Source organism: Polistes dominula, unplaced genomic scaffold (genome assembly GCF_049000335.1).
Source record: "Polistes dominula isolate Pdom_NZ unplaced genomic scaffold, Pdom_raw_medaka contig_280, whole genome shotgun sequence".
NCBI classification, from domain to species: Eukaryota; Metazoa; Arthropoda; class Insecta; order Hymenoptera; family Vespidae; genus Polistes; species Polistes dominula.
The window spans coordinates 172,725-195,913 of record NW_028300993.1 but is presented as its reverse complement, the minus strand read 5'-3'; the positions used below and the strand labels follow the sequence as shown (position 1 = coordinate 195,913).

The following is a 23,189-nucleotide window of genomic DNA, read 5'->3' as shown; positions in this document are numbered from 1 at the left end:
CAAACCAGCGGACGCCGGCTGCGCTTGGGAAGACCCCGAAGAAGCTGGTTGAGCGGCGCCTGGATGTGAGCGGCGTGCGGTAAGCTCCTTCTGAAGAAATTGATGACGCCCAGGAAGCGTCGCAGGCCTTTTGGTGTAGTAGGCTTCTGGTAGTTCCGTATGGCGTCGATCTTGCGCTCCGGAGGGCGGATGCCGTTGGCGAAGACCTGGTAGCCTAGGATGGTGACGCTGGGCAGTCCGAGCTGGACCTTGTCCACCTTGTAGGATAGGCCGGCCTCCCGTAGACGGTCGAAAAGCATCCGTAGATGACGAAGGTGTTCTTCGTGCGAGGAGGACCGGATGAAGAGGTCGTCGATGTAGCTCCGGACGAAAGGTAGGTCCCGGAGTAAGGAGTCCATAAACCGCTGGAACGTCTGTGATGCGTTTCGAGGACCTAGCGGCATCCTCTGGAATTCGTACAGTCCGAACGGTGTCGTGACCGCTGTTTTCTCGATGTCCTCCTTAGCCATCGGAATCTGGAAGTACGCCTCCTGGAGGTCCAGCACCGAGAAGACCGAGCAGCCACCGCTATCCTCGAGTAGGTCCTCGATGACAGGAAGGGGATAGCGATCCGGAAGCGTGATGGCGTCGAGCCGACGGAAGTCGCCCGTCGCTCGGAACCCGCCCGTAGGTTTTTCCACCGGGTGCAGAGGGCTGGCCTATGGACTCGACGAAGGCCTGATGACTTCCTGACGCAGAAGGCGGTCGAACGTGGCTTTCGCCGCTGCTAAGCGCTCGCCGGAGAGGCGGCGCGGTCGCTCGAAGACAGGCGGTCCGGAGGTTGTGATGCGATGCACCACTGAGGAACCCTGAAGCGCTGCTCCCCTCTCAGAGGGCTGGGCGAGGTCTGCGTACTCTGCAAGCAGCTTGTCGTAGGTGGTGCGATAGTGGAGATCCGAGGGTCCCGCGATGGCGTCGACCCCGTGAACGGAAGCCTTCTGGTAGTGCACCGTCGATTCCTTGGAAGAGGCCGGGTCGACCAGTCGTTGCCTACGAATATCCCCCAGGAAGCCCGTGTGGTTGAGGAAGTCTGCTCCTAGGATGGGCACGGGCACGTCGGCGACGGTGAATATCCAGGGGAACTCGCGCTGAAGACCCAGGTTGAGCGTCAGTAGGCGTCGTCCGTAGGTGTGGATCGGTGACCCGTTGGCCGCGATGAGCTGGAGACTGTCCTGGGACAACGGTCCGGAAACCAGGCGGCGCTGCAGGAGTGATATCACGGAGCCGCAGTTGATGAGCATCGCGTGTCTGAGCGAGCTCTCGTAGACGTAAAGGCGGAAGTACGAAAAGGATCGAGCGGCGCCACCGTGTACCGCCAAGTTGTGCGGCGGCGCTACTCGTTTAACGCCCTGTCCTGTTCGTAGCTGCACGGTGGGGTGCAATTCAGGGCCCTCTCCTGGAATTTCCGGTTGTAGCGACACCAGGGCGATCTTTCTGATGCGGCGCCCCCCGAGGCTGCACGTGGCCGGGAGCGTGATCGAGAGCGTGATCGACTGCCGAGGGTGACGGTCAGCTGGTGGAGTTGATCGGCCATCCGGTTGAGTTGATCGGCCATCTGGCTAAGTTGGTCGGCCGTCCGGTTAATTTTGATCGACCATCCGGTTGTTAGAGAAGGTCAGGTTGGTGAGCGTCGCGTGCATCGCCGTGTGTTCCCCGTCCACGTTGTCCCGTCGAGGCGGAGGCCCGGGAAGGGCGGTGCCTGGCGGAGAGAGAGAGCGCCCCTGTCGGGTGGCACAGACGCCCGGCGCGACCTCGCAGACGCCGTCGGCCCTGGCGGCGAGCTCGTCCAGGTCCATGGTCTGCAGGAGCCGCAGCAACTGGGAGATTTGCGGAGGCAGGAGGTCGAACCACCGGACCTTGATGGCATCGTCACTGACGTTGTCGCCGGCGAGGTGGCGCATGTGGCGAAGAAGCTGAGACGGCGTGCGGTCGCTCTTAGTGAGGCCGGAGAACAGCTTCTGCAGCCTCCACGGTGTCGCCCAAACGAGCGATGACGTGCTTCTTCAGCTGCTCGTATTTACCGGTAGCGGGTGGCGTCCTCAGCGCATCCTGGAGCTCCTCGATCGTGTCCTGGTCCAACTCTGCTAAGGCGGCGTAGTAGCGCTCGTCGTCCGAGTACATCCTGTAGTTTATGAAGATGGCCTCTAGCTACACGAACCAGAGGTCCGGGCATCGACGCGTGAAGGGTGGATAGCGGGCAGGTTGGCGTCCGGCGTCGCTGAGCTGGCCGGCCTCGGTGTAGGTGCCGGCGGCGGTCAAGGCGTCGGAGGTCGGCGTGGGGGCCGGTGCTGTATTCTGGCGCTCAGTGTCGCGCTGGGAAGCCTCGGCGCGTGTGATGGGCATCTTCCTCTCTTTTCTTTCCTTTTTTGAAGGCGAAGAGGTGCCGGTGATGAAGGAAAAAGTTAGTACTTACACGACGATGGGTGGCGCCTGAGAACACGTGGCGTTGATGAGCACGTGGTGATGAAGAACATGTGGTGTTGAAGAGCACGTGGTGCTGAGAAGCCCGTGGTGTGAAGAGCACGCGGGGCTGCCGAAGATGGTCCTCGGGATCACGTCGGGGTCACCAATTTGGGAATTTCCTTCCCTAAGTTACTAGGCGCGTTAAGGTGCGTTCTCCTTAACGCGAGGAACAGGCCGCGGAGAAAGGAATGGGCCAATGAGACTCCGTGTGGAGAAAAGAAATTTCCGATTATGTTTTTGATCCCGTGGGACGATATTTTATTTATCGGCGTGGTGTGCCACGTGGTCACGTACAAAAGATGCACAGAAAATACTTTTTACACAAGAGCGCGATGAGAAGAGTGCGACCGGACGGTGCGACGGACGAAGTGAGAGTGATGATATTTTTCTGCGTATTCACCGCCGCGGCGATCCAGGCATCCGGAAGTAGAGAGAGCAACGGTCGCAGTGGTCACTCTTCCGCTCTGACCAATTAAAGGCGTGGTCAGGCTAATCAGATGCCCCTGCGGAACCGCGTCACGAGGTGCTTGCGTATGTTAGTGCTGGCGGCCGAGAGGTGTCAGCACTTTTCTACGCGCGCTGCTACAGCCGCGCGCTGTTGGCCGAGAGGTGTCGACACTGCGCTGGTGCGAGACGCCACAGTATAACTGAATATACCATATGTTGCTCGGAGAGGAAGTGGCAACATCGCACCATACTATGCGACTATCTTTCTCCCTCTCTCTCTCTCTTCAACACATCCTATACTACCTTCAGAGCGGAGAAGAGCAGTTTGCGTCTCTCTCCCTCCATCACAACGACCCAAGAGGGAAAGAAGAGGAGAGGCAACTTTACCCCCCTCTCTCTCTCTTTCCTTCTTACATAGCGCGTTGCTATGCCCTTCACGGCAAGATCGCCTTGTGTTTACACGCAAGGGCGTTGTTTTTCCTTTTTTTTTTTTTTATAATAATAAATAAACGCGCTATGTTTTCTCTCTTGTGTCGTGTGATATAATTTTGATGTTTGTTGGAAACGTATATGTACCCTACTCTGTCCTTTATCTTTCCTTTCTTTCTTCCTCTCTTACTCTCCCTCGTGTGTAAACAAACAGCGTCTTCTAGTTCGAACACGTTTAAGCATTCGTATCTATTTTTCTAGAAATATTTATATGGCGCAACTTTCAATATTTTTCCTTCCTTTTCCTCTTTTTTTAATTTAACATTTTGAACGGAAACCCTTTTTTTTTTTCTTGAATTGTAACACGATTTTAAGAGAGAGAAGAAAGAATAAAGATTTACGAGAGCTCAGAGTCTTGCCCACTTTTCTACCTTTTTTCCTTTATATCTATTTTATTATTAATTTTCCAAGCACACTTTCGATAAGAAACAGTTATCGAACATGTACTTACTTTTTTTTTTTTTTTATATATATTTTACTATTATATTTCCAAGCACACTTTCGATAAGAAACAGTTATCGAACATGTACTTACTTCTTTTTTTAATACATATATTTTACTATTAATTTTCCAAGCACACTTTTGATAAGAAACAGTTATCGAATATGTACTTACTTTTTTTTTTTTTTTTTTTTTTAATATATATATTACTATTATTTTTCCAAACAAACTTTCGATAAAAACAGTTATCCAATATGTACTTACTTTCACTTAGACTAGCTAGTAGCCCTTGACTACCCTGCTCTTTTGTCTCAACTATGTTAGCGTTTTCCTTGTTCTTGCCACCTTCCATTGTTCTTTGCGTATTCTTATCTCCTCGTGCCAACGCTGTACAGATACGTGGATTTCTGTCCGTATACTTTCCCCCTTTTTTGGCAGCTTCTGAAGTAGTTGAAGCTGAGATTTTAGCAGGAGTTTACTTCCTTGGCTTACTCAATGGAACACTGGTGCAAGTACACACACGTGCAAACCGGCGATAACTAGGTTAGATTTCTTTCTTTCAAAATTCACTATTAACTTAATTAACTTTCGTTCACTTGCGCAGTGTAAGCGTGTCTAGGGCTCCTAACCAGTTAAGGTATGGCTGATAAATAAGACAACGCAGAGTTAATATTAAAAGTAAGATTTATTATAAGAAACGGTGGAAAAGAAAGAACTGTTGAACAAGCCTAGAGCGAGACCGAATACAGAATAATGAGAGGGCGCAATAGCGCCCTGTACTAAGGGACTATGCGGCCCATAGGAGAAGTAGGGGTAAAGAGTAGGGGTGGCGGAGTGAGAGGACATAACGTCTCTTATATACGCTATTCTTAAAATAATAATAATAATAATAATAATAATAATAATAATAATAATAATAATAATAATAATAATAATAATAATAATAATAATAATAATAATAATAATAATAATAATAATAATAATAATAAAAATAATATTAACAATAATAATAATTCCCTTTGTGGGTTCCGGGGTAGAATAGACCCAAGGTATTTCCTGCCTGTCGTAAAAGGCGACTAAAAGGGAAGTGTTCGTGCGACCCTCTGGTGATGCGAATGATCAGGGACCCTATAAACGGGAAACCCTGAAAAGCGAATGGCCAGAGTCCCTATAAACGGGACCTTCTGGAAAGCGAATGGTTAGGATCCTTATAAACAGGCTCTCCCAGAGTGAATGAACCAGCAGGCTAACACGGGCACACACAAACACTCCCTCAGGGGCCGTTCAAGGTTCCGGCACGGCACGGGAACCGCGACCCCGAGGAACCCGACGCAGCACGGAACAAATAAAATTGATGAAATGCACAAACAAAACTTCGATATACCTCAGGTGGTATACCCTACAGAGGGACAATCCACCCTGGGTTTCGACCGGAAGAAAGATCTGGTGGCCCATAGCAGCGGCGAGGAATCTGAGGGCCGCAGTAAGTGCAAGAAGTCAACGGAAAATATAACAAGAAAATGCCAGAAAAAAGATAAAACAGCGGGGCACAATTTCCTAGACCTGCAGATACGAAATAGAACAGTGAGTGTATCGAGCGTAGGAAGCGCATCGAGCTAAGACTCTTTCACCGACAACGACGACAGACAAGCAAATTCAAAAACGGTACAAGCAAGACAACAAAGACTGGACATTACAGCGCTACAGAAACGAGATCTGACGGAACTGCTGACGATAATACAGACGACAGCAACAAAGATAGCAAAGGCAGCGACCATCCAAAAAAACATGAATATAACCGTCAAGACAGGTATAAAGACGATCCTCGAAGCCGCTGATGTCGCGCTTAATAAGTGTGCCACGGCGGTTCCGAGGCAGCGGACCAACGACGGCGACACAACCACGGATACAGAGACAGAGACGAAAAAACGGGTGAAACCACGAACAAAACGGAAAAGGGAGACGACCGGGACCACTCCGGAGTCCGCACAGAAAAGGACCCCGCGAGTGGAACTGGCCGCCGCCTGGCAGACGGTGGTGAAAAAGAGAACAAAGTAGAAAGAACGGAAAAAGACGGACGAGACGAACGCTCACGCCCGGCCTGAAAGGCACAGACCAATCATCAAGCAACCGGGATTGGCCGTACTGGTTAAGCCCGGAAAATATAAGACGTACGCAGACATAATACGGAAAATGCGAGAGGCAGTAGACCCGACCAAAAACAACGTGACGGTCAAGACTGTCAGAAAGACGAGAGACGGACTGTGCCTTATAAAAATACAGACAACAACGGACGGACGAGAAGACTTTCGTCGCGCGCTCCAGAACGCTGTCGGCGACTGTACGATCCGAAAGGATCGTACGGTGATTAGCGGTATGCGAAACTCGCGCGCATCCGCTTCCATCGATTAGGATTCTAGATCGATACTTACTGTGAGCATCGATCAACCACCAGTAACTATCGAAGCGCTTCTCTAGCTACCCCCGCCTCTCGCATCCCCACTTCTCATAGCCATAGTACATACGTCCTGCTGGGACAGTACAAAGGGGCATTCTTTCTGTCCTTCACCGGACGCCTACGACTACACACCTTGAGGGATTATAGAGGCTTTAAGAATTCACAAAGGACAACGAAGAGAATATCCTAGTCTTCAAGACTCGGGAAAGTGAGCCCATTCAACATCACAACCCTTAAGGTTGTGATCGCTATATTTGATGAGTGCGAGAGGTGAGATCTTTCCAATGTATATATATTTCACATCGACGGTATTTTCCCTCGTGGTAACACCACGTGATACCTTCTTATTGTATAATGAAGTATTCATCCAGGGTTTTTATGCCGCAAGGCTTCTCCCTGACGAGCCAATAAAAAAGGCATTGTTTCTTTGGTTGCCTCAATCACGTGTTTTATGTTACACCTTAACCTAACCCTTTATTCTCCACTTCATAGCATAAACAAATTGCCAGAGGACTCTTAGTTGAGGAATTTCGGCCATAACATTTTGGTGCAATCCTGTAAGGTGTGAATTCCCGACTTCTGATTTACGAAGCAGGGAGTAGACTATCATTACACTGAGCAAACCGATTAGAGAAAAACGAAGTCGAGGGAGACCGCCATCTTGTGAACATCTACACCGTTCAGCGGAGATAGTACCACAAAGGATTTAGAAGCGAGATAAGTAGTTGTAATTACCCGTGCGTACACCTATGCGTACACACCTTTATTTACTAATATATATCTCAAGGGAAATTGCCTCTTCGAACCCCGTAGAAGTTCGCAATTTCTTATATATCTATGCATTACGCTCATTGTTTCTGTAAAATTCACATCTCAATATCGAAAAGTCTTATAGAAATTAATTTCTAAATTGGAACGGATACATTATATATAATGGAATGTTATTCTCCATCTCGGAAAACGCTTTATTCTCGTACAAAGAACGATAAGATTTTCGGCGGCTTCACCGCCACGCCACCTTCCTTTACTTGAACAGTCGACTAGAACGAAGACGCCGTGACGTTGTGGGGAACAAGGTCAACGGAAAAGGTTGATCTGGAGATTTACGCGATAGTCGTCAATTTAAGTAACAAAAATATATAAATTTATTAACAAGATACAACTAAACTCGTGGACGCCATGTATCGGACTAACTTACATTTCGACCGTTACGTTCAACTTGGGTTTAGTTAGTCTAGTACCCGCATAGGGAGGAAGGGCGCCAGTGTGCCGCGTCGATACACTAGGCACGTATCGCCACAACCACTCCCTCCCTAACATTTAACCTATCTTATTCTTAACAGTATGTACAGTCTTTGAAGTTAATAATCTTTGGTACCTAATAAGTTTTAAATTGCACAGTTTTTTTTTCTTGTAGGTTTTCAAAAAATACTGGTTTTAAACGTTCTGTAGACATATTTGTTGCTATTCCTTTGTAATCTATTTTAAAAACATGATCTGTCAGTCTTTCTATTATTGGAAATGGTCCTTCGTATGGTGCGTCTAATGACTTTTTCATTGCGTCTACTCTTACAAAAACATGGGTGCAGCTGTACAAGGTTTTGTGTACGAACGGTTTGCCTTTTATATGATGTGCTGTTGATACAGGACGTATTCTTCTCATATGTTCTCTGAATTTTTCTATATACATCTGTGGATTATCTGGTAGCTCTTCATTTAGAAAAAATTCTCCGGGAAGTCTTAGCGTTACTCCATATAGCATTTCTGCTGCGCTTGCTTTTAAATCTTCCTTATAGCTAGTACGTAAACCTAATAAAACTGTTGGTAAAATATCAACCCATTCTGTTGAACCGCTACAAATTATAGCTGTTTTGAGAGATCGATGCCATCGCTCTATTATTTCATTTGAAGCTGGATGATAAGCTGTTGTGCGAGTTCTCGTGCAACCTAAAAGTTTAGTCAGTGCATTAAATAATTGAGATTCGAATTGTGTACCTTGGTCTGTAGTAATCGTAACCGGAGCTCCAAATCTAGCGATCCATGTGCTATATAATGCGGTTGCTACTGTGTCAGCTGTTATATCTTTTATTGGAGTGGCTTCAGGCCATCTTGTAAAACGATCTATCATTGTAAGACAATATGTATATCCTTTTGATGATGGTAATGGTCCTACGATATCTATATGTATGTGTTCGAATCGTCCCTTGGGTACCTCTATTTTTTTCGGAGTGATTTTATTATGGCGTTGTATTTTGCTTTTCTGGCACTTAATGCATGTTCTACTCCATTCTCTGATGTCTGCGTTCATTTTTGGCCATACGAAACTTTTCGCGATGATTCTCTTGGTGTTTCTACCACTGGAATGCGATAAGTTATAGGTGGCATTGAAAATTCTTTTACGTAGACTGTTCGGTACGTATGGACGTATATCATCTTTCTCTATGTCACAATACAGGTAGGAGTTTGAATCGTTTATTCTAATTTTGTACAGCTTCCACATAGGCATGCTTCCCTTTAAAATCTGTTGAAGTTCTTCATCTGTAGTTTGTTCTCTGATGAGTTCTTCAGTGGAGATTATTGTTGGCATGTCAATTTGCTCGATTCTTGATAGCGTGTCTGCTATTTGGTTATTTTGGCCTGTTATATGTACTATTTTTGTTGTAAATTGGCCGATATAATCTAGGTGTCTTAATTGTCTTGGAGTGGCTTTGTCGGATTTCTGGTGAAAAGCTTGAGTCAACGGTTTATGGCTGGTTTGTATAGTTATGTCTTGGCCTTCTAGAAGATGTTTGAAAAATTTTATACTTTTGTAGATGGCTAAAAGTTCTCGATCATAAGTGCTATATTTGAGTTGAGCTTTTTCGAGTTTTCTAGAGAAAAATCCGAGAGGTTTCCATTCGTTATTTTCCAATTGTTCCAAGACAGCTCCAATCGCTTTGTCTGAAGCATCAGTTGATAATCGTAGTTTTGCGTTTTCCTTAGGATAGTTTAGCAGTGATGTATCTGATATTTGTTTTTTACATAACTCAAATGCTTCTTCTGCGAGTGGAGTCCATTTTATCGGACGTTTGTCTCTTTTTTTGTTCCAGTTAGTAAGGAGTTTAGCAATATATGAGTTTCTGCTGCTTTAGGTATAAACCTCCTATAGAAATTTAGTATACCTAGAAAACGTCTTAGGTCTGTTATCGTTTTCGGTTTGGGGTAATCCTAAATTGCCTGAACTCGTTCTGTCAACGGTGCCATACCAGCAGAGCTTATTTCAAAACCTAAATACCTGACTTTTTCTTTTGCCAATATGCATTTGTCTATATTTATAGATAAACCGTACTCCTCTAATCTTTTAAATACTGTTTGTAGATGTTGGTAATGTTCTTCTACTGATTTAGAAGCTATTAATATGTCATCTATATAGCAATAACAGTAGTGGAGGTTACGTAATACCGTGTCCATAAATCTCTGGAAAGATTGTGCTGCATTGCATAAACCAAAAGGCATTACCAGATATTCGAATAAACCGAATGGTGTAATTAATGCTGTTTTTTCTCTGTCTTCAGGAGCTATGGGAATTTGATGATAAGCACGAGCGAGATCTAAAACTGAGTATATTTTTGAGCCTTCTAACTGATGTGTAAAGTCGTGTATATGAGGAAGAGGATACCTATCTGGTTGAGTTATACTATTGAGCCTACGGTAGTCACCGCATGGTCTCCATTCTCCAGTTTTCTTCCTTACCATATGTAAAGGACTAGCCCATTGACTTTTTGACGGTTGACAAATACCTTGTTTTAGCATTAATTCGAATTCTGTTTTTGCAGCTTTAAGTTTTTCGGGTGGAAGACGTCTCGCTTTTTCTGTAATTGGAGGGCCTTTAGTTACTATGTAATGTTGAGCTCGATGCTTTGTACTATTGGTGAAGTTTGGCTTGGTGATCGCCACGAATTTCCTTAGCAGCTCGTGACATCCACTACTGCTATTGATCGTAGTAATTGTGGGGTGACTGGAATTGCTAATTTCACCTCTGCTAGAAAGTTGCGTTTTGCCATCAATCAATTTTTTATTTTTTATGTCCACCAATAAATTATAATATCCTACGAAATCTACTCCAAAAATTGCTCTTGTTGTTTTTGCAACTGTGAACTTCCATATAAATTGTCTACGTAAGCCTAGGTTTATGGAAAGTACTTTTTTACCATACGTATGAATGGTTGAACCGTTTGCAGCATATAGGTTATATTCGCTGTCTAATGTTCTCCTGTCACCAGATGTTTTTGGGATAACAGATATATCAGCGCCTGTGTCTATCAAAAATCTTATTCCGGATATTCTGTCTGGAATTATGAGGCGGCTTTGTCTCTGTGCACCATCTCCAATCGCCTCAATATTAGATGGTTTATCTAGTTTCCCTTTTTTCGCTGATCTGGGCCGGTCCAGTTACAAGGTTTACGACATCTCCATGACTTTTCGCCAAATTTTGCATGGAAATAGCATGGTCTATTCCTATTACGACTCCTAGATCTTGATCTATTCCTGGAATGATAAACTGGTCGATTATATTGTCTGCCATGATATTTACCTCTTACTACGGTTTCCAGGTGGGCCATTTTTTCTGTGAGCTGTGCCATTTCGTCATGTAGTTTTCTATTTGGTGTTTCGTCTTCCGAGCTTTTGTCAACTATGTTTGCTAGCTCATAATGCCCTGTTCTTTCTATTGTTTTATCAGCTAGGGTTGCTAGACGTTCGAGACCAGCGTCTTCTACGACTGCTAGTACTTCCTGTATTCTGGTTGGCAATCTCTGTAACCATAGGGTTTGTAGGACTTGGGTACTTACATTTTCTCCTGCTAATAATTTCATTTCTCTTAGCAGAACTGAAGGTTTTTTGTTCTTTAGCTCCAAGCCTGTAAGGAGTTGTCGAAATTTTGATTCTTCCGACGCTGTTAAGCGTGTGATCAGTGCCTCCTTTATTTCAGTATATGAATCGTTAGACGTGGTGGCAATTATGTCCGCCACAATTTTCAAGGTCGCAACATCCAAATGTCGGACAACTGCTGCGCTTTTTACGGCATCAGAGCGTACATTATAAGCTGCGAATTAACGCTCTAGCATCATGAACCATAGCGTTGGTTCGTCTCTCATGAAAGGAGCTAATTTAACGCTACGAAATTCGCTTGCCTGTATCTCTGGTCCTATGTTCTCTGTTCGACTATCTGCGCCATTTTTTGCTGTACCGGTCTTTGTTCCCTGAATTTCCATTTTTTTTTTTTTTTGATATTCCCGGGTTTCAGCACCAATTATTTATGTGGGGAACAAGGTCAACGGAAAAGGTTGATCTGGAGATTTACGCGATAGTCGTCAATTAAAGTAACAAAAATATATAAATTTATTAACAAGATACAACTAAACTCGTGGACGCCATGTATCGGACTAACTTACATTTCGACCGTTACGTTCAACTTGGGTTTAGTTAGTCTAGTACCCGCATAGGGAGGAAGGGCGCCAGTGTGCCGCGTCGATACACTAGGCACGTATCGCCACAACGTCATCGCCGGACATACCATCTATCGGCATATAGCTAGCGACAATCGTATACCCCCTCCAACGGCCTCTTATACTATACATAGGTATACCCCCTCCAGCGATCTAGCCTCAGGACCGTACCACGTGATCGAGAATCCAACGCGCGGTTATTCATCCATATAAAGGGAATTTTTATATTTACCATAAATTGATTTGAGTAGTTTTCGCGGAATAGAATAGACGATACTGATCCATAATGACATCACAAAAACGGCTCGAACAAAAGCTGCAGAATTTAGGATCGCGATTAACGTATTTCGAAAATTTAATTGAAGAAAGAAGTTTAAGTGTAGTCGAACTAAGGAGACGTTACGAACGTCTTACCAAACAAGTAGATGATTATGAATCATTGCATGAACAGTGTTGTAATAACAGCGCCGGAGAGACAGGAGTCGACGATCTAGACCAACTCATGGAAAGATACCACGTGATTGGAGACAAAATTGACTCGGGCGATACGGCCGCGGTTAGTAACGCGCATGGAGACGACGGTGCTACAAATACCCGCGATCAGCAAATACGATTACGCCGAATCGAGATCCCGAAATTCGACGGAGACATCGGAAAGTGGATCCAATTCAAGGGGAGTTTCATGACACTGGTAGACGCGCGTACCGACATGTCGGATTTAGAAAAACATATATACCTCCGCGAGTCTCTTACCGGTAGAGCGCTTCAGACGATCGCGACATATTCATCGACCGGGCAGAATTATAAGAATGCGTGGGAAATGTTATTGAAAACTTTCGACCGGCAACGCATACTCCTAGCACGGGCCATTGACGCCTTCATAGACACTCCACGGCCGAAAGGCATGTCAATAGAAGAGATGACACGGCTTGCGGGTGACTTGCGGGCCCATTCGGATACTATTACTTCTTTCAATGTACCACACGCACTGATGGTACGCCTTGGCGAGCGCATTCTACCCCGCGACCTTCGACAAGAATGGGACAAACAGTTAAATGCGGATAATTATCCGACCATGAATCAGCTTTGCGACTTTGTAAACGAGTACACACTCCGTAGCGTCGCGTCGTCGAATATTCCATCGACATCGGGAAACGAGCCTCACGCAAAACGTAGACATACTGATACGATAACTTTACGGCCACTAAAGCGACAGGAGACACATATAATGCGTACATTTCTTACTCGGACCTTAACGAATTGCATTCTTTGCAAACGAGATAAACACCTTTTATACCAATGCCCCCGGTACCATGACCTGACGAAACGAGACAGACTGGCGATAGTTAAACGTTACGGATTATGTCAAAATTGCTTACAGAAGCACCGAGATCCATGTAAGAGTTCACATTGTCAGATCTGCAATCAGACCCATCACACGTTATTACACATGAACAATTATCGACAGAAGACAATAACCCCCGTGAAGGAGGAGATCGAGTCAACATCTCAAATCAAGCCTACCCCCGTATGACTAACACCAATCTTTAATAGTAACTCGCGCGGCGCGTCGAGTCAACTTCTTATGAGCGCTATGTGTCGTGTCCGACGGGGAGACGGGACCTTCAGAGAATGTCGGGCGTTATTAGATACATGTGCCGCCGCACACTTCATCACCGAAAAGGTCGCGAGAGAATTACGCTTGCTGATTAAACCATATTCCATTTCCATTCACGCTATTAACGATACCGTAACTCGAACGACAGGTGTTATTGAGATAACCATTCAATCGCTAAACAATATATAGGCAGAACTTTTCGCTACTCATCGTCTCTAATATAGCGCGATCGAATTCAGTAAACAAATTAGTAGGCGAAATTCATTACGTCTAAAATGCGAGACGATACGAATCGGGAAAATACATGGTGCGTATATCCTCGCGAGGAAGGACATGATCCCAGTCACCTACGTAGTATAGCCTAACGCCGATTCCACAATCTCTCGAAGAAGTTACACGCGAATACCGAACTCAGGAAGGAATATGAACGGATCATACGGGAATATATCGATTTAAGACATATGTCGAATGTTAAAGACGAACTTACGGGAGGCTGTTATCTTCTCCATCACGCGGTCATTAAATCAGTCAGCATGACAACAAAGGTATGGGTCGTATTCGACACATCCGCGAAAAAATGATCAGATGTTTTTCTCAACAACACTTTGTTAGTAGAACCTACAAGTCGAGATACTGTAGTAAAACTCTTGTTACGATTCCGAACGTATCAGTACGTATTGAACGCGGATATCGAGAAAATGTATCGACATACATGAATTCATCCAGACGATCGCCAATATCAACAGATATTTTAGTGACATAACGAACGGATTCGCGAGTTCGAACTTAACACGGTGACACTTAAAATAACCTTAAAACCTTCTCTTGCTATACGAATTATAAAAAACTCGCGAAAGATGAAAGCGCGAATTATCTACTCGGAGCTGACATACTCAACCGTGATCTATACGTTGATGACCCAATCGACGGGCAATTACACGGTTTCTGCGACGCGAGTCAATCTGGTTACGGAGGCTACTTATATGTAAGATCGCGAGATAAATTCGGTAACACACGCGTACGTATACTTTGCGCTAAAAGTCGCGTGGCTCCTCTTAAGGACACCACCATACCACGTTTAGAATTATGCGGAGCATTGACACTCGCGCGATTATGTAGAGAAGTCCGGACCGCCGACGGATTGAAGCCCGACAAGATAACGTTCTGGTCCGATTCGATGATTATATTAGGTTGGCTGAAAAGAGACTCCGGTACGTTGAAAATATACACGGCAAATCGCGTGCGCGAAATACAAGAAATCTGTGAAGGTATCACATGGCGACATGTGCGATCCGAAGACAACCCAGAGGACGCTTTATCTAGGGGACAACTCCCACGCGATTTCCTGAAGAACAAGGTATGGTTTCACGGACCATCCTAGCTCGAGCGACCAGAGGCCGAGTGGCCAATCCCGACTGAAAGGGAAGTTCTCGAATTGCCGGACGTAAAGAGACTATCGGTACTAACGACGCGAATTGAATCAGGAAGCATATTTCAGCGATTCTCTAGTACACGCGATTATTAAAAATTGTAGCCCGATGCCGACGATGGCTTAAAACTAACTCATATAAGGGAGAATTGTCTACCGCAGAAATAACAGAAACGGAACGACGCGTTTTAAAATTCGTGCAAGACGAACAATTTCACGCCGAAAGAGAAAGGCTGAAGACAGCGGGGGGAGTCAAAAGCACAAAGCTCGCCGCGTTATATCCGATTCTTGACGAAGAAGGTTTAATTCGAGTGGGGGGTCGACTTCGGAACGCAAATTTAAGTTTCCACGAGAAATGTCCGATATTATTGCCCTCACAACACAACGTCACCGATCTCATTATCCGAATACTCCATGAACAAAACTTTCACGCCGGTATACAGACTCCCTCTATGCCCTTCGACAACGTTTTTTGCTCCTCGACGGCAAGAATCAGGTGCGAAGAATCGTACGTCATTGCGTACGTTGCATCCGATTCCGTGCGTCCGGCATCCAGTATAAAATGGGAGATTTACCAAGCTCGCGAGTGCAGGAAGCCACTGCATTCTCCCATGTCGGAGTAGATTTCTTCGGCCAAATTTACGCGAAAGAAAAGAAGCACCGTAATAAAGGTCGCGTTAAAATATACGGGTGTATCTTCATCTGCATGACCATCAAGGCTGTACACATCGAACTAGTCAGCGATCTGACTACAGATGCCTTTTTAGCTGCTTTCAGGCGTTTTGTAAGTCAAAGAGCTGTTCCAACTCACATTTATTCGGATAACGGAACAAACTTCGTCGGGGCTAATAATCAGTTAAGGGATTTATACGCCTTGATTGAGTCGGACGAATATAGAACAAAGGTCCATAATCTCGCAGTAGATCATAGATCATCCTGACATTTTAATCCTCCTTTATTACCTCATTTTGGAGGTTTGTGGGAAGCGGCCGTCAAATCTTTCAAACACCATTTTAAACGGGTTGTCGGCGAATTTCTCTTCGCATACGAAGAAGTACACCACATTCGTTATCAAAATCGAAGCTATTTTAAGTTTACGTCCGTTAAGCCTCATTTCGTCAGATTTAAATGATGCGACCATACTAACGCCTGCACATTTTTTTTAGATTAAAGGAACGTTTACGACATTGTCGAAGGAAAATTATATTAAGACTCCAGCTAATCGATTGTCTTCATAGAAACACATTCCAAAAAAACGCTAGAAATGGACCTAACTCCAGCATAAAATCAAAGGAACACCACCGTCATTCTCATCGACAAATCAACTATACGTGAGATAGCCGTGAAAACTATTCACGGAGTCGTCAAAAAAAGTGTGACCACTATTTGTTCACTATCAATGCGAGTATTCACCGTGAAGACGGTTCACGGAGTGGTTAAGCGAAATGCGATAACTATTTGTCCATTGTTAAACCATCATTAATTTTCTTGCGTTGTATCTTTTATAATTAACGTTCGTGCGTTGTATCTCTTATGATTAATTTTCTCGTACGTACAAAACAGATAGATCGACTGGCCAGTGATTCACGGAATAAGGTAAGCAGCTCGTGCTGCAAGCGATATATAATATAGCGATATATAAATTGTGACTCGTTTCACAAATATTGTAAAATTGATTGTAATAAGCGCACAACACAAACCATGTATTATGAATGTCATTGATCGTTACACTCTCAACGGGGGGAGTATGTACGATCCGAAAGGATCGTACGGTGATTAGCGGTATGCGAAACTCGCGCGCATCCGCTTCCATCGATTAGGATTCTAGATCGATACTTACTGTGAGCATCAATCAACCACCAGTAACTATCGAAGCGCTTCTCTAGCTACCCCCGCCTCTCGCATCCCTACTTCTCATAGCCCTAGTACGTACGTCCTGCTGGGACAGTACAAAGGGGCATTCTTTCTGTTCTTCACCGGACGCCTACGACTACACACCTTAAGGGATTATAGAGGCTTTAAGAATTCACAAAGGACAACGAAGAAAATATCCGAATCTTCAAGACTCGGGAAAAAGAGCCCATTCAACATCACAACCCTTAAGGTTTTGATCGCTATATTTGAGGAGTGCGAGAGGTGAGATCTTTCCAATGTATATATATTTCACATCGACGGTATTTTCCCTCGTGGTAACACCACGTGATACCTTCTCATTGTATAATGAAGTATTCATCCAGGGTTTTTATGCCGCAAGGCTTTTCCCTGACGAGCCAATAAAAAAGGCATTGTTTCTTTGGTTGGCTCAATCACGTGTTTTATGTTTCACCTTAACCTAACCCTTTATTCTCCACTTCATAGCATAAACAAATTGCCAAAGGACTCTTAGTTGAGGAATTTTGGCCATAAGAGCGACGACGGCAGCGTAAAAGCCATGACCTCCCAGACACAAGTGGAGATTATGGACCTGGACTGCGTGGTGACGAGAGAGGACGTGATATAGGCACTACGACGGGAGACAGGACGGGACGGAGACTTTGGTACCCATATCTTTGGCCCGAACCGTGCCGAGCAGTACATGGCGGTCTGCGATCTTGAATCGCAGGAAGCCAAGTTTCTGCTCGGACGCGGTCGGATCGGGATAGAATGGGTCCATTGTCGCGTACGAAAACGACTCACGGTGACAAAGTGCTACAAATGCCTAGGCTTTAGACACACGAAGACGAGCTGTAAAGGACCAGACAGAACGAAGAACTGCAGGAAATGCGGTGAGACCGGACATTACGCGACGGTCTGTAAAAACAGACTGAACTGCTCTCTGTGCGCCGAGGCAGGACGCATGGACGCTACGCATCTCTCGGGCTCCGGGAGGTGCGCGGCGTTCCGGGTCGCGCTGAAGGAGTGCAGGAAGCGGGCAGGACGACGGACAGCGTAATCCAGGGAAACCTGAGCCGCAGCAGGACAGCTGACATGCTACTACCCCAGATAGCAGATGAACTGGACGCTGACATACTCATACTGTGCGAGACATACAGAAAACGGACAACACGGACTTGGTACACAAACGACGACGAGACGGTAGCTATCTGGGTAAGGAGTGCTGCCCGTTCCCGGATAACCGGCTGTGGCGCAGGGGAAGACCATGTCTGGGTCAAGGTGGGCACTGTCACTTACGTCAGTGTTTACTTTACCCCAAACTGTGACGCGGCGGAGTTAGAAAGAAATGTAGCGGCCCTCGAGGACGGAATCAGGGAACTGCCTGTGGACCTGGTAGTCGCTGGGGACTTCAACTCGAGAGCGATCGAGTGGGGCATGACAGCGACGAACAAACGAGGACGGCTGCTTCTGGAGATAGCCTCAAGGCTAGACCTAGAAGTAGCAAATACAGGAAACACGCCGACATACAGACGACCGGGATATGGTAGCTCTATCCCAGACGTAACAATGACATCAGACAGACTGCTGACACAAGTAAGGCGATGGCGGGTGATCGAAGACTACACGGCCAGCGTCCACCAGTACATCGCCTTTGAGGTAACAAGAAAGACAGCAACGGCACAGAAAAGACAACGACAACCTCAGCGGTGGAACACGAACAGATTCGACACACAAAGGCTTTCGGAGGAACTGGCGGCAACGCCGGCCCCGATCGCCAGCGTTCCCCCGGATCTGACCGGTCGGATCAGGGCGGAAAGACTTACAGACGAGACAGCTAAACTAACAGAAAAGCTGTGTGAAAGTACGATGCCGAGAAAACACCTCATACGAAACAGACAGCCACAATACTGGTGGACGGACGAAATCGCCGAACTGCGGAGGGGTTGACTCGCAGCACGCAGAAGGGTTACAAGAGCCAAAGGCAGGCCTGAGAGAGAAGCACTCCAGGCAAATTACAGAAAAGAATTTAAAAGACTGACTAACGCTATCCGAGACAGTAAAACGAAGTGCTGGAGGACGCTCTGCGAGGAGGTGGACCGCGACCCGTGGGGTGCCGGTTACAAGATAGTGACCGGCAAACTGGGGGCTCGGGAACCACCTGTACTTAAGGATGCGGAATCCATGCGACGCATCGTGGACGGACTCTTCCCAACAAACCCGCTGCGAACAGAAACGACAGACGAAGACAGGATAGCGGCGGTTGACGCGTTCACAGCTTAGGAGCTCTTCAGAGCGGCTAAGGCGTTGAAAGTTGGCAAGGCGCCGGGACCAGATGGTGTGCCGGGGGAGGTTGTACGGCTGATGGTCAAACAGAGGCCGGACATCTTCCTTGACCTGTACAACACCTGCCTACAGACAGGGACTTTTAGCGACCGATCGAAGGTAGCGAGGCTGGTCCTCATGCCTAAGGGTAAGGGGGACCCCAGCACGCTATCAGCCTACCGGCCGCTGAGCCTACTGGACACGACGGGAAAACTTTACGAACAGTTACTCAGACAGAGACTTACAGGGACGATTGAAGCTGGGGGATGCCTTTCAGGTCATCAGTTCGGCTTCCGGAAGGGTCGGTCGACCGTTAGTGCGATCCAAAGGGTCGTTGACACCTTCCGGGAAACAGACAGATACTGTCACGCAGCGCGACTCATCATGTTGCTGGCGACATTAGACGTTAGGAACGCCTTCAACTCGGCTAGGTGGGTGGACATCTTGCAAGCGCTTAAAAACGCTTTCAAAGTTCCACCGTACTTGCTCCGGGTGGTGAAGGATTACCTACGAAACAGACGACTGACGTACGAGACGACAGAAGGACACACGACGAGACAGATCACCGCTGGGGTTGCCGAAGGATCTATCCTCGGACCGGATTTTTGGAACGCGACCTATGACAGCCTGATTAGACTAGAACTTCCGCTTGACGTATCTCTCGTCGCATACGCTGATGACGTAGCAACGGTGATCGTAGAGCGGACCCTAGAGCTGGCGCAAGTAAAACTTAACCAGACAATGAGACGAGTCGGACGGTGGATGACAGACCACGGACTGCAGCTTGCGACGGAAAAGACAGAACTGCTGATCCTCACAAGGAGACGCGTACAGACGAGACTCCCCATGACAGTTGGGACAGAAACAATCGAGACCAGGGGGGAAGTCAAGTATCTGGGTGTAACCCTAGATACGAAGATTACTTTCTGGCCTTACATATAGAGTACAGTCCAGAAGCCGGCCAAAAGAGTAAAATCCTTAAGCCGCCTGATAGCAAACACGAACGGACCGAGAACAAGGAAACGGAGTCTACTGATGTCAACAGCTCACTCGATCCTTCTGTACGGGGCAGAAGTCTAGGCAGATTCCCTGAAGACAAAGAAGTACTGCCACGCAATGATGACGATACAGAGACAGAGCGCGCTGAGGATCGCCTGCTCCTACCGGACGGTCTCTGCGCAGGCCGTTCTGGTCGTGGCAGGTGTGATTCTCATAGATCTTCTTGCTTTTGAGCGCAAGAGGATCTACGGAAGAAACGCAGACACGAGACTACAGGACGCAACATCGACAGAAAGGGACAACACTATGCGCGCGTGGCAACAGGATGGACGGAAGAAAGAACAGGCAACTGGACAAGACGACTCATCAAGGACCTGAGACAGTGGACAAAACGAGACTTCGGGGAAGTAATCTTTTACGTAACACAACTCCTGACAGGACACGGGTACTTCCGACAATACCTCCACAGAATGAACAGAGTACGGACATCAAACTGCACATACTGTGGACACGAACGAGACGACGCGAAACATACCTTCTTCGCGTGCGACCGCTGGACTGACCTCAGACGGAGACTGGAAGCGACCGTGGGAGAAATCACCACTGACAACATCGGGGAGGTGATGCTCCACGGAAAGGACTGGTGACAATTAGTTGCCACATATACGGAGACTATTCTAAGACGGAAAAATGCGGACGGCTGCCTGACATGACGGATTTGACGCAAGACAACAGACCGAACCACACACAAAACACAACAGACGAATAACAAAACGACACACAGACAAGACCCTTAACCAGAAGTAATACTAAAGTAATCCCTGGTTGGGGGGAGACGCGGACGACTACGCGGACAGAAGTGGATTTTCCCCTCGCCTGAACAAGGAAAGATCAGGGGTGGGGGGATTTAGCTGATATGCGTTTCGGAGGAAAGGACGAGACGAGAGTTCAGCACACGGGGGCCGGCTCTGCTTCTGACGTCGAGGGGCGATCTTTCGACTGCGGGGGCAGGGCTGACGCCTATGGTCTATAAAAGATTTGCCTTTACTTTTTACCACGATAAAAAAAAAACAATAATAATAATAATAATAATAATAATAATAATAATAATAATAATAATAATAATAATAATAATAATAAACAATAACAATAACAATAACAATAACAATAACAATAATAATAATAACAATAACAATAACAATAACAATAATAATATTAATAATAATAATAATAACAATAACAACCACAATAATAATAATAATAATAATAATAATAATAATAATAATAATAATAATAATAATAATAATAATAATAATAATAATAATATTAATAATAATAATAATAACTGTTGAGAATATACATTGTATATTGTACGAAATATCTGGGACCGTGGATATTCCACGCACACATGTACGACTCCCCACCTAGTCTGTATGTGAGAGTGTCGTACGAGAGAAAGACGCGCGACGATTTGGTGGGGCAGTAAGAGTTCCGCTATCGCCTGTTTCACACACGCTTCATTAGATAGATATTAAAAGTGTCTTAATAAATCACTGGTGTATATAATAATTAACCATTACTTCAATTCCTTTTTCCTTAACATGGTAGCATAGCGTAGTTGCTAAAAGTTTTTTGTCTTCGTTTCCGTTCAAGGAACGTAGAAAGAATTCTTACTCCGCTCATGAAAAAGGAGCCACGGGGAGAGTTGAAATATCTAGAGTTATCGAAAAAAAGTAATCAAAGACTAGAAAAGTTTTGTGGAAAAATTGTGATAAAACTGTGATGTTAATAGATTAAAATTCCGGACTTTAAAACACGTGGTTATATGGAAGAAACCGATAAGCCGGTAGTCAAGAAAGAAACCAAGCCTGTGCGTGAAAATTCTGAACACGAAGGAACGTTCGACAAAATGACAGGTAAATTTGAAATAAAAATTCCAGTATTTGATGGAGAAGACTACGGTATGTTGAAAAAACGAATAATGATGTACTTGAAATTCAAAAAGTTTCATGAAGTGGTTGAAAGAGAAAAAGTCGCTACAGATAGAGATGACTGGGATGAAAAAGACTTAAAAGCAATTAATCATATATATAGTGCTATTTCAAATAAGCAGTTGGAATTTGTATGCGAAGAGGATACCGCGTATAAAATTATGCAGAAATTTGATAGCATGTATTTGAGAGAATCAACGGCTTTACAGATAGTGTGCAGAAACAAGATGGAAAAAATGAAATTGAACAATTATAGTGATTCGTCATCATTCTTTAGTGATTTTGAAAAGTCGATAAACGAATTGAAAGCCGCGGGTGCTAAAATTGGTGAGAAAGAAAAGTTGAACTATATGCTGAATACATTGCCGGAATCTTATAGTTATATAGGTGATTTGATAGATACATTGAAAGTTGAAGATCAAACGGCTGATTATATTAAAAATAAAATTAAGTTAGCAAAGATAAAAAACAGTGACCAAGGAGGTAATAAATCAAATGTGTTTGCTGTAAATAAAAAAGGAGCGTGTCATAAATGTGGAAAAATTGGACATTATTCACGTAATTGCAAAGATGGCGGACAAGATGGACGCAACAAAGAAACTTCGCAAGATTCGATACGTAGTCGAGGCAGAGGCAGAGGCGGAAGGAGCAATTATGGAAGATGGCGTGGAACTCCGCAACAGGCAGCCAGCACGAGCCAGCAAAGCAGCGGAAGAATGGACGCTTGGTTAGCGTCGGTGGCTCACACAGCGCACGGCGTAAATTTAAATAAGATAAGTAAATGCGAAATAAAGTGGCTGCTCGACAGCGGTTGTACAGACCACATAATAAATAATGATGAATATTTTGAAAAATGTATTACTTTAAAAGAGCCGGTAAATATCTACCTCGGAGATGGTAGATCGATTAAAGCGACTAAAATCGGAAATGTAATTAGTTATTTTCAAGCATCCGGAAAGAGAAATAAAGTAGATATTAAAAATGTATATTTTGCGAAAGAAATGAATGCAAATTTGATTAGTTATGGAAAATTAATGATTAAAAATAAAATTGTATCTCATGGAAATGTAACAAAAATATTTAATGAAAATAATGAATTAACAGCAGTCGCATTTAGAGAGAATGATACACT

At 45.2% G+C, this 23,189-nt stretch overlaps 2 protein-coding genes across 2 annotated transcripts; one reads left to right on the top strand and one right to left on the bottom strand.

Moving 5' to 3' along the window:
* Nucleotides 1-698: 698 nt before the first annotated feature.
* Nucleotides 699-1,280, bottom strand: LOC149032292 (uncharacterized). The gene has a single exon (XM_089173393.1). The coding sequence runs from the start codon at nucleotides 1,278-1,280 to the stop codon at nucleotides 699-701; it is 582 nt and encodes a 193-aa protein (XP_089029519.1).
* A 10,829-nt stretch (nucleotides 1,281-12,109) lies between these two features.
* Nucleotides 12,110-13,357, top strand: LOC149032291 (uncharacterized). Its single transcript, XM_089173392.1, has one exon. The coding sequence runs from the start codon at nucleotides 12,110-12,112 to the stop codon at nucleotides 13,355-13,357; it is 1,248 nt and encodes a 415-aa protein (XP_089029518.1).
* The last annotated feature ends 9,832 nt before the right edge of the window (nucleotides 13,358-23,189 follow it).

What these genes read in the sequence shown, in the direction of transcription:
- LOC149032292 (XM_089173393.1), bottom strand. Translation starts at nt 1,280, where the DNA reads ATGCTCATCAACTGCGGCTCCGTGATATCACTCCTGCAGCGCCGCCTG.
- LOC149032291 (XM_089173392.1), top strand. Translation starts at nt 12,110, where the DNA reads ATGACATCACAAAAACGGCTCGAACAAAAGCTGCAGAATTTAGGATCG.